We start from the raw sequence: 11,936 nt of genomic DNA on the forward strand, positions 1-11,936 counted from the left end.
AATAAAAATAAAAATAAAACAAAAATAAAAATAAAAATAAAAATAAAAATTGATACAGAAGTTTGGGTTGGATAATTAAAGTCATGAAGTGAGCATGATAAAAAATCAGAGCCAGGGTTTAGTTGAGGCATTAAGGACAAGGGAAGCCCTTTTTCTTTAGTTTAAAATGCTAAAGATGGTTCATAGCTTCTTAATGATTAGGATGATATTAGAGAGGATCAGCTGGATCATGGTTTGGGGTGTCTGTGCCCCCCTCAAGTGACATCAATCATCTGGAGCTGCTCTCCTGGCAGGGACAGAGCCAGGGAGAGCCCAGGGGTGGTGACACCGACAGCAGGGGACAGGAAAGATGAGTGGCATCAGTAGGAGCTGGATTGGGTGGGCACACACTGGCACACCAGAGGGGCAGGGTGGGCACAGGGGCATCCAGCTGCTCCCCAGGGCTGAGGAATTGTGTCCCTGTGCCACCCTTTAGGCCACAACATTCCAGTTCTGAGAAAATCACCAGCATGCAGAGCACAGGGAAGCAGAGGGAGGGGACCCCCAGCACCTGCCCATCCTCAGGATGAAGCCCCTCAATATCTGCCCATCCTCAGGATGAGAACTCCCTCCCCAATACCTTCTTTTCCTGAGGATGAGACCCCCAACACCTGCCCATCCTCAGGATGAGACCCCCAACACCTGCCCATCCTCAGGATAAGACCCCCCAAAACCTGCCTGTCGCCATAATGGGACCCCCCAACACCTGCCCATCCTCAGCATGAGACCCCCAATACCTGCCCATCCCCAGCATGAGACCCCCCAAAACCTGCCTGTCCCCAGGATGAGACCCCCAATACCTGCACATCCTCAGGATAAACCTCCCCCAATATCTGCCTGTCCCCATAATGGGACCCCCCAACACCTGCCCATCTTCAGGATGAGACCCCCCCCCCATATTTGCCTATCCCCAGCATGAGACCCCCCCCAACACCTGCCCATCCTCAGGATGAGACCCTCCCCAATTCCTGCCTGTCCCCAGGATGAGACCCCCCAATATGTGCCCATCCTTAGCATGAGACCCCTCCAAAACCTTGCCCATCCTCAGGATGAGATCATCCCCCTCTCCAATTCCTGCCTGTCCCTAGGATGTGACCCCCCAATATCTGCCCATCCTCAGGATGAGACCCCCAACACCTGCCCATCCTCAGCATGAGACCCCCCCCAATTCCTGCCTGTCTCTAGGATGTGACCCCCCAATATCTGCCCATCCTCAGGATGAGACCCCCAAAACCTGCCTGTCCCCAGGATCAGACCCTCCCCAATTCCTGCCTGTCCCTAGGATGTGCCCCCCAACACCTGCCCATCCTCAGCATGAGACCCCCCCCCATATTTTCCTGTCCCCAGGATGTGCCCCCCAACACCTGCCCATCCTCACCGTGCTCTCATTTGGAGAAACACCATCTGGCAAAAGCCTAATTAGTCCACTCAATTAAAGATGCAACTTCCAACTCAATTAGCCTCCCTCCCAGACATCCACAATTCCCACTGCTGCCCCAATCCACACGTTTTGGACACCACAGAGCTGCTCTCACCTTCCTGGAGCCAGGGATGCTCTTCCCACCCCTCCCCTCGGTGGCACTGCAAGCACAGTCCCACTGGAGGAGCTCAGAGCTGCCAGCAAGGTCATTTATCCAAGAATTCTGCTGCCAAGCCCAGGAGAGGTGCTGGGACTGTCTGTGATCCTGCACAGCATCTGCATGACTGCAGCTCTCCCTTCCCTGCCTCACGAAGGACACTGGAGTCTAAATTTAGCCCTAAAAACGGCCAGACCACGTTGAGGAACTCAACCTCTCACGATGGAACAACATCCAGGCCAACCCTCACGGCCCAGCCTGTGTTTTTCCTTCAAAAATAAAGAAAACAACGAGCTTGAGCCGAGTTAGAAAATGCTGAAAATATTTGGTGCGGCCGCAGCCGGCAGGTCGGGCTGGCCAGGAAAAAAGGGCTGGAAAGTTCAGTCAGCAGCAAAACCTGGGCTGTAAATAGCTCGAGGTGGATTGCAAAACCCCAAGGAGAGGGGGGAAAGCATCCAAACTGCAGCTGGGGGAGATGGGAGAGCCTGAGGATGGCAGGGATGGATGAAAAAGCCCCCGGGCACTCTGAGGCCACCAAGCCCAAGTTCCTGGAGAGGGAACGCAGCTGGACACGCTCTCTGGGAGGTGATGGAGATAAAATTCATGCCAAGCACAAGGAGGGTCCTGTCTGCCTGGCAAAGGCAGGATTGTGAGAAGGACACAGGCTGATGTACCTGCTGCTCTCAGCTGCCACTCCTGGGGTCAGCACCCACCCCAAGGAGCCCCTTCCCAAATCTGGGACCACTGGATTCATCCCATGGGTGAGCTGGGAGAGGACTCTGGGCTTGGCAGGAACTCTCACAGAGAGAGGTTCAGGTCTGAGAGGTCTGGGGGTGCACAAGAAAGGATTTATCAGCTTCAGGAAAGTGCTTGGAGTGGATCTGGGAACTGAAATCATTCAGTGGCAAAGGCAGGATTGTAAGAAGGACACAGGCTGATGCATCTGCTGCTCTCAGCTGCCACTCCTGGGGTCAGCACCCACCCCAAGGAGCCCCTTCCCAACTCTGGGACCATTGGATTCATCCCAGTGGAGCCCCATGGGTGGTTGGGGTGAGCTGGGAGAGGACTCTGGGAGGCACAAGAAAGGATTTATCAGCTCCAGGAAAGTGCTTGGAGTGGATCTGGGAACTGAAATTATCCCCAGGCCTGGAAGAGGAGTGAGGATGATTTCAGTGGCAAAGGCAGGACTGTGGCAAGGACACAGGCTGATGCATCTGCTGCTCTCAGCTGCCACTCCTGGGGTCAGCACCCACCCCAAGGAGCCCCTTCCCAACTCTGGAACCACTGGATTCGCCCCAGTGGAGCCCCATGGGTGAGCTGGGAGAGGACTCAGGCTTGGCAGGAACTCTCACAGAGAGAAGTTCAGGTCTAGGAGGTCAGGGAGGGCACAAAAAAGGATTTATCTGCTCTAGGAAAGTGCTTGGAGTGGATCTGGGAACTGAAATCATCCCCAGCCTGGAAGAGGAACCTCCCGCCCCATGACAAAGCCGCGGGCTGATGGCCCTGCTGAGTCAGCAGGATGTGGCACATCCTGTGTGTCCTCCCCTCTCCCGGGCACTCCGGGGCCCCCAGGGCCCGGCCCTGGCTGTGATTTCGGGAAGCGCCTCCCATGCAAACCCCGGCTGCTCAAAGGACGCTGGAGAACCACGTGCTGCCTGCAAAACTCCATCTGAGGGCTTGGGACAGCTCCTGAAGGCACAGCCAAAATCCCTGCGGTGCTCTGGGGGTCACAGACACAGCACAGCTCCCAAAGCAGCCAAATCCCAAAATCCCACTGTGGACACCATCCCCACGAGCTGTCCCACTCCTTGTGGAGCATCCCAGTGCTCCTGAGAGGGTGGGAAGTCCTCAGGATCCACCTGACAGCCAGAGCAGATCCCTCCTCACCAAGGATGCTGGACCATGATGAGCCTCAAGCGACACACTGGGCTGCCAAATCCCACTGGAGACACCATCCCCACGAGCTGTCCCATTCCTTTTGGAGCATCCCAGTGCTCCTGAGAGGGTGGGAAGTCCTCAGGATCCACCTGACAGCCAGAGCAGATCCCTCCTCCCCAGGGATGCTGGACCAGGATGAGCCTCACAGGACAGACTGGGCAAAATCCCTGCGGTGCTCTGGGGGTCACAGACACAGGCACAGCTCCCAAAGCAGCCAAATCCCAAAATCCCACTGGGGACACCATCCCCACTCCTTTTGGAGCATCCCAGTGCTCCTGAGAGGGTGGAAAGTCCTCAGGATCCATCTGGCAGCCAGAGCAAATCCCTCCTCACCAAGGATGCTGGACCATGATGAGCCTCACAGGACAGACTGGCCAAAATCCCTGGGGTGCTCTGGAGGGGTCGCAGACACAGGCACAGCTCCCAGGGCACACAAACCCCACCGTGGACACCATCCCAGTGCTCCTGAGATAATGGAAAAGCCTCAGCAGCAGGATCCACCCGACAGCCAGAGCAGATCCCTCCTCATCAGTGCTGCTGGACCAGGATGAGCCTCACTGGGCAGCCACAGGACAGACCCCAGTGCCCATTACTCTCACCCTGCCACTCTAGAGATGCCACCAGTGCTCCCAGTTTCTCCCCAAAGGGCTCCTGGTCCTCACCCTGCCCACCCTCCATCCCCCTCCCCAGCTTAACGAGCATTAGGAGGTGACCTGGATGTTGTCACAGCCTTGAGGGACAGCCAGGTCCCCCTGTGCCCTCCTGGAGTTGTGGTCCTTGCCCAAACACCCTCATCCCAAGCAGTGGGAGGATGGATTTTGGGAGCCAAGCCTCTCTCCTCAAAGCTTCTCATGCCACCACCCCGTCCCCTCAGCTGACTCCAGGGCTGTTTACAGGACCCCACCCAGCAGCTGCTTTACACAGCTTTTCCCTTCATTTGGCTCTGATTTTCCACTCCAATCCTGCTGTTCCTGTGAGGAGAGGAGAGGGAAATGCAGCAGAGCAGAGTCTGGACAGCCCCACTGGACAACCACGGGCTGGGGGCAAAGAGGAACCACAGAACATCACCTGAGGAGGATGCTCCAGAAACCAGGGCCTCGAAGGCACAGGGAGGACCTGCATGGTTTTTCTCCCCAGTTTTTAACACTGGTTTAAAACCCAGTTTTTACCCAGTTTTTAACACTGGAGGAAAAGCTTGAGCACGGGTCAAGAATGGGCTGGGGGCAAAGAGAAGAACCACAGAACACCAGGAGCTAACTCCTCCAGAAACCAGGGCCTAGAAGGCACGGAGAGGACCTGGATGATTTTTCCTCCCCATCATCCCAATAAGTTTTTAACACTGGTTTAAAACCCATTTTTTACCCAGTTTTTAACACTGGAGGAAAAGCTTGAGCACAGGTCAAGAATGGGCAAAGAGAAACTACAGAACAACATCTGAGGAGGATGCTCCAGAAACCAGGGCCTCGAAGGCACAGGGAGGACCTGGATGGTTTTACTCCCCATCATCCCAAACTGGTTTATAACACTGTTTTTAACCAGTTTTTTAACACTGTTTTTAACACAGTTTTTAACCAGTTTTTAGCACTGGAGGAAAAGCTTGACCATAGGTCAAGCATGGGCTGGGGGCAAAGAAGAACCATAGAACAACATCTGAGGAGGATGCTCCAGGAACCAGGGCCTTGAAGGCACAGGGAGGACCTGCATGGTTTTCCTCGCCAGTTTTCAACACAGTTTTTAACCAGTTTTTAACACTGGAGGAAAAGCTTGACCTGTGGTCAAGCATGGGCTGGGGGCAAACAGAAACCACAGAACACCTGGAGCCAGCTCCTCCAGAAAAAAGAGTCTTGAAGGCACAGGGAAGACCTGGATGTTTTTTCTCCCCAGTTTTTACCACTGGTTAAAACCCAGTTTTTAGCCAGTTTTCATCACCAGCTGGAGCAGCCCCCGCTCCTTGCCGGTTCTCAGGCTCCCCCGGAGCACATGGAAGCAGCAGGGAGAGAACACGAGGAGCGAGTGGTGGGGCTGAGACACCGGAGGAGAGGGGGCTGCCACAGCTGCTCCCACCCCCACAGCGCCCACTGAGCCTCAGGAGCTTCAGAAATGCCTGGGTTTCACCCCAAAGCTGGCACTGCTGCCAGGGATGCTCCACCATCAGGGACAGGGAGCACTTGGAGCCACAGGTCAGTGGTCAGACCTTTCACTGGACACCTTTCACTCGAGGGCAGAGCCCCACAGGGCTGCTGGAAGCACAACTGTCCTGCTGGGATGCTCTAAAAAATAAAAATGGGATGCTACAATGCTCTACACAGGAATGATGGACACCTCCACAGCACCCACTGAGCCTCAGGAACTTCAGATATTTCTGGGTTTCACCCCAAAGCTGGCGCCACTGCCAGGGATGCTCCAGCATCAGGGACAGGGAGCACTTGGAGCCAGAGGTCAGTGGTCAGTTCTCTTACTGGACTCCCAAAATGTGGCTCCCCAATACCTTTCACACAAGGATAGAGCCCCACAGAGCTGCTGGAAGCACAACTGTCCTGCTGGGATGCTCTAAAAAATAAAAATGGGATGCTACAATGCTCCACACAGGAAGGATGGACACCCCACAGCACCCACTGAGCCTCAGGAGCTTCAGAAACAGCGAGGAAGCAACACCTGGGCTTCACCCCAAAGCACCCCAAAGCTTCATCCCTGGAGCACCGCTGCCAGGGATGCTTCAGAGATGCCCCAGCAGGGACAGGGAGCACTTGGAGCCACAGGTCAGTGGTCAGACCTTTCACTGGACACCTTTCAAATGAGGACAGAGCCCCACAGAGCTGCTGGAAGCACAACTGTCCTGCTGGGATGCTCTAAAACATAAAAATGGGATGCTACAATGTTCCACACAGGAATGATGGACACCCCCACAGCACCCACTGAGCTTCAGGAGCTTCAGAAATTCCTGGGTTTCACCCCAAAGCTGGCACTGCTGCCAGGGATGCTCCACCATCAGGGACAGGGAGCACTTGGAGCCAGAGGTCAGTGGTCAGTTCTCTTACTGGACTCCCAAAATGTGGCTCCCCAATACCTTTCACACAAGGATAGAGCCCCACAGGGCTGCTGGAAGCACAACTGTCCTGCTGGGATGCTCTAAAAAATAAATATGGGATGCTACAATGTTCCACACAAGAAGGATGGACACCTCCACAGCACCCACTGAGCTTCAGGAGCTTCAGAAATTCCTGGGTTTCACCCCAAAGCTGGCACTGCTGCCAGGGATGCTCCAGCATCAGGGACAGGGAGCACTTGGAGCCACAGGTCAGTGGTCAGTTCTCTTACTGGACTCCCAAAATGTGACTCCCCAACACCTTTCACACAAGGACAGAGCCTCACAGGGCTGCTGGAAGCACAACTGTCCTGCTGGAATGCTCTAAAAAAATTAAAATGGGATGCTACAATGCTGCACACAGGAAGGATGGACACCCCCACAGCACCCACTGAGCCTCAGGAGCTTCCGAAACAGCGAGGAGGCAACACCTGGGCTTCACCCCAAAGCACCCCAAAGCTTCATCCCTGGAGCACCGCTGCCAGGGATGCTCCAGAGATGCCCCAGCAGGGACAGGGAGCACTTGGAGCCACAGGTCAGTGGTCAGACCTTTCACTGGACACCTTTCAAATGAGGACAGAGCCCCACAGGGCTGCTGGAAGCACAACTGTCCTGCTGGGATGCTCTAAAAAAATTAAAATGGGATGCTACAATGCTCTACTCAGGAATGATGGACACCTCCATAGCACCCACTGAGCCTCAGGAGCTTCAGAAATGCCTGGGTTTCACCCCAAAGCTGGCACTGCTGCCAGGGATGCTCCAGCATCAGGGACAGGGAGCACTTGGAGCCACAGGTCAGTGGTCAGTTCTCTTACTGGACTCCCAAAATGTGGCTCCCCAATACCTTTCACACAAGGATAGAGCCCCACAGAGCTGCTGGAAGCACAACTGTCCTGCTGGGATGCTCTAAAAAATAAATACGGGATGCTACAGTGCTCTGCACAGGAATGATGGACACCTCCACAGCACCCACTGAGCCTCAGGAGCTTCAGATATTCCTGGGTTTCACCCCAAAGCTGGCACTGCTGCCAGGGATGCTCCAGCATCAGGGACAGGGAGCACTTGGAGCCACAGGTCAGTGGTCAGACCTTTCACTGGACACCTTTCAAATGAGGACAGAGCCCCACAGAGCTGCTGGAAGCACAACTGTCCTGCTGGGATGCTCTAAAAAATAAAAATGGGATGCTACAATGTTCTGTGCAGGAATGATGGACACCCCCACAGCACCCACTGAGCCTCAGGAGCTTCAGAAACAGCGAGGAGGCAACACCTGGGCTTCACCCCAAAGCACCCCAAAGCTTCATCCCTGGAGCACCGCTGCCAGGGATGCTCCAGAGATGCCCCAGCAGGGACAGGGAGCACTTGGAGCCACAGGTCAGTGGTCAGACCTCTCATTGGACACCTTTCACACGAGGACAGAGCCCCACAGGGCTGCTGGAAGCACAACTGTCCTGCTGGGATGCTCTAAAAAATAAATATGGGATGCTACAATGTTCTACACAGGAATGATGGACACCTCCACAGCACCCACTGAGCCTCAGGAGCTTCAGAAATTCCTGCGTTTCACCCCAAAGCTGGCACCACTGCCAGGGATGCTCCAGCATCAGGGACAGGGAGCACTTGGAGCCACAGGTCAGTGGTCAGTTCTCTTACTGGACTCCCAAAATGTGGCTCCCCAATACCTTTCACACAAGGATAGAGCCCCACAGGGCTGCTGGAAGCACAATTGTCCTGCTGGGATGCTCTAAAACATAAAAATGGGATGCTACAATGTTCTACGCAGGAATGATGGACACCCCTCTGGACAGTGCATGGAGGAACCCCCAGGCACTGCCCTTCCAGCAGCTCCTTCTCCTCCCAGCACCTCCACACCACAGCAGCACCAGGCACTTCTCAGGCCAGGACAGAGCCCCACAGGGCTGCTGGAAGCCCAAAAATCTTGTTGGGATGCTCTAAAAAAAAAAAAATATGGGATGCTACAATGCTCCACACAGGAATGATGGACACTCCCACAGCACCCACTGAGCTTCAGGAGCTTTGGAAATGCCTCAGCTTTACCCCAAAGCTGCCAGGGATGCTCCAGGGCTGCCCCATCAGTGCCAGGGAGCACTTGAGAACTCTCACTGGACACCACAGCAGCACCAGGAACTTCTCATGCCAGGACAGAGCCCCACAGGGCGGCTGGAAGCCCAAAAATCCTGTTGGGATGGTCTAAAATAATAAAAATGGGATGGTACAATGTTCTACACAGGAATGATGGACACCCCTCTGGACAGTGCATGGAGGAACCCCCCTCCAGCAGCTCCTTCTCCTGCCAGCACCTCAAACCTCCACTGTTCACCTCCACTGAACCCAGAGCAGCTCCGGGCGTGTCCCTGCACGCTGAGGGAAGCAGCGTGTGCACACCCACACGTGTGCACACACACACACACACATGGAAAAACACACGGGAAAACACCTGGGAACACAGGTGGGGACACCTGGGAACACACATGGGCACGCAGGGACACAAAGTGGGACGTGCCAGACCACCAAGGTGGCAAGAGGGAAGTGCTGCACCAAAACATCTCAGCAACCCTCAACCACAGGTATTTCCAAAACAGGAACAGGGTGATCCCTGCCTGCCCTCACTCCACTCCTGGGGCTCTGGGGTGCCCCACACCACCCCAGTAAATGGCAGAGGACTGGCAAGAGTGGCAGTTGCACACCAGTGCCCTTTGTTCCCCATGGAAAAGCTTCCTCCCGCCCCACGGCTGGACTTTGTCCTCCTCTCCTCCTGGAAAAATCAGCTTTCAGAGCTGCAAACAGAGGTTGTGAGTGTGAGGAATTAATTCTCCAGACAAGGATGGGGACCTGCACCCTGCTCCAAATGACCTCCTGGCCTCTCCCAGAGCCCCACTGTGGGAAGCCAGAGCCCAGCCAGGACCACCAGGGTCGAGGCACCAGCTCAGGTGGCACCTTGGTGGCACATTCTGGCTCCTAACCGACCCAACCACGTGCTTGTGGTGCCTCCACATCGGCCACATGCCTCCACCTCCTCCCCACCCACAGCCCCACAGAGCTCCCAGCACCCCAAGGTGGTGGGACAGCACCTTGACCCCATCAGATCCCCAAAAAGGAGCCCCTGAGGAGGAGGGGGACATGCAGCAGGGAGGAAGGAGCATCCTCTGCCCCACTCCAGCTCCTGGTTTTGGAGAAGAGGATGGAAGAACTTCCCTTCCAGCTCATCATCTTCCCGCAGCCTGGTTTCCAAAGGCAACGCAGCTTATGCAATGAGCGCTGCCTCCCTTCCGCCCCCACCAACTTCTGGATCCGCCGGCTGCTCCGAGCCACCTCCGAGTGCCACCGACACCTCGCGTCCCCGGAGAGGTGACCCCAGAGGGCTCAGCTCTCGGCCACCTGCACTGCCCGGCTCATCGGGCTCAATCAGCCCCGCAGGTGCCACCGAGGGGGGGTGAAGGGTGCCCTGAGCTGCTCTGCTGTTGTCACCTCCCTGCAAGGGACACAGATCAAGTGTCCACACACCCCGCAAAAGGGTGAGGAAGGGCTGGAGGATGGAAACCACAGGCTCCGGCCTCCTGCAGCCCCAGACATGAATCTGGGGCAGGGATCTGGCGTTTGCCCAAACCTCCTCCTCCTCCTCCTCTTCCTTCTCCATCCCTCGGACACAACGGGTCAGATGCTGCCACTGCCACGACACCAAATCCCTTCTCCAGCTTTGCTCCGAGGTGGGCAAAGGAACGGGACAGAAAAACCTGCCCCTAAACCAAAAATCAACCCCCTCTCGTTCATCCATCATCCCGGCCTCTCATTTCACCAGGCCATTCCCGTGAGGACAGAGGAGAATCCGTCACAGGAAAGCCAAAACTGCCCCAATTTCGCCGCTTTTGAAGGGAAAAACAGCCCCGGAGCGTCCAAGCGTTGCGAGAACTTCGCCACGGCCGCCGGTTCCCGGCTGGAGCCGCTGCCAGCGCGGAGCACGGGCGCTGCCAAGAGCGGCCCCTCGCACATTCCCAGCCCGGCCATGGAGCTGACGAGCTCAAGTATTTACTGAATAGATCAATAAGGGCCGGGAACGCGACGTGCACGGCTTGGGAACGAGCGGTTTGGCAAGGAGCTGGATGGACGGATGGGGGGGAGGCTGGACAAACGGACACACGGACGGGGGGGAACGGACAGCCCCGGTTGGCTGGATAAACACATTCCCAATGCCACCAGGCCCGGTCACAGCCGAACTCCGCAGCCGGGCGTCGCGGCTCCGCGAGAAGCAGCCCCGGTTATGCAAGAGGGGGAGCGTGGGGCGAGGCCGGGCTGTCACGGGCACCCCCGGGACCGCTGGGACCCCGGACCCGGTCACCCCCCGGGACACCGGGACCCCCAGTCCCGGCTCCCGCAGCGGTGCTGAGCTCCAACTTTCCCGCTTGGCTGCGGGGAAAACTTTGGATTCCAGAGGAAAATGGGATGGAGGGCGGGTGGGAGCCAGGGGAACGGGTGAAGAGGAGAAAACGGGGAGCGCCAGCGAGCGACCCCCGCGGCTGCGGGGGGAACGGAGCGGGGGGCGCACTGTGCGCTGCGGAGGGGTGCGGGGAGGACGCGCCTCCCCAGCCCGGCCCGCAGCTCCCCGCTGCCCCCCGGTCCCCCCGGTGTCCCCACGGTGCGGCGGGGCCGGGCTGCGCCCGCTCTGCTTTGTCACGGCGGCGCCCCCCGCCCCCTCCCCGCGCCCCCGACAGCGGCGGCGGCGCCTCCCCCTCCCTCCCCGCCGGTATCGCCCCCCGACTCACCTTCGAGGGCGCGGGCGGCGGGCGCGGCCAGCAGGGCCAGGAGGCTCCCGGCGAGGGCCAGCAGCGGCCCCATGCCGGCGGCTCGGCGGCGGCGGCGGCGGCGGCGGCAGCGGCGGCTCCTCACGCCGTGCTGCCCGTGGGGCGGCGCGTCCCGGGCCCGCGCACCGACATCCGCGGGGGGCGGGCGGGGGCGGGCCGGCGGCCGGGCCGGGCCGGGCCGGGGGGCGGGCGGACCCTCCGGGCTGGGCGGCGGCGGTGGCGGTGGCGGCGGGGCCGGGGGGCGGCGGCGGCGGGGGATGGGGGGGCCGGGGGGGGTCTGCGCGCGCCGCCGCCGCGGCGGAGGGAGGGGCGGACGGTGATTTTGGGGAGGGGGGGGAGATGGAGAGCGCGCCGCCGCCCGCCTGACGTCACCGGGCTCGAGCCGCCGCCGCCGCGGACGGGAACGGGGGGGGGGGGGGGGACACGCGCGTGGCGTTGGGGGGGGGTCCTACGCGCATGCGCGTGCTGGGCCGGGGC

The 11,936-nt window shown here is 58.2% G+C and overlaps 1 protein-coding gene across 4 annotated transcripts in view; it reads right to left on the minus strand.

Annotated features, from left to right (window-relative positions):
* Nucleotides 1-11,605, minus strand: part of LRP1 (LDL receptor related protein 1) — a 142,524-nt gene extending 130,919 nt beyond the window's left edge. For all 4 annotated transcript variants that reach the window (XM_064734737.1, XM_064734735.1, XM_064734736.1 and 1 more), the window contains exon 1: nt 11,421-11,605. In XM_064734737.1, coding sequence (XP_064590807.1) covers nt 11,421-11,493 — 73 coding nt within the window. In that variant the 5' untranslated portion in view covers nt 11,494-11,605. The remainder of the gene's footprint in view (nt 1-11,420) is intronic.
* Between the last annotated feature and the right edge of the window lie 331 nt (nt 11,606-11,936).

The sequence above is a fragment of the Zonotrichia leucophrys genome, chromosome 29 (assembly GCF_028769735.1).
Source record: "Zonotrichia leucophrys gambelii isolate GWCS_2022_RI chromosome 29, RI_Zleu_2.0, whole genome shotgun sequence".
Classification (NCBI taxonomy): Eukaryota; Metazoa; Chordata; class Aves; order Passeriformes; family Passerellidae; genus Zonotrichia; species Zonotrichia leucophrys.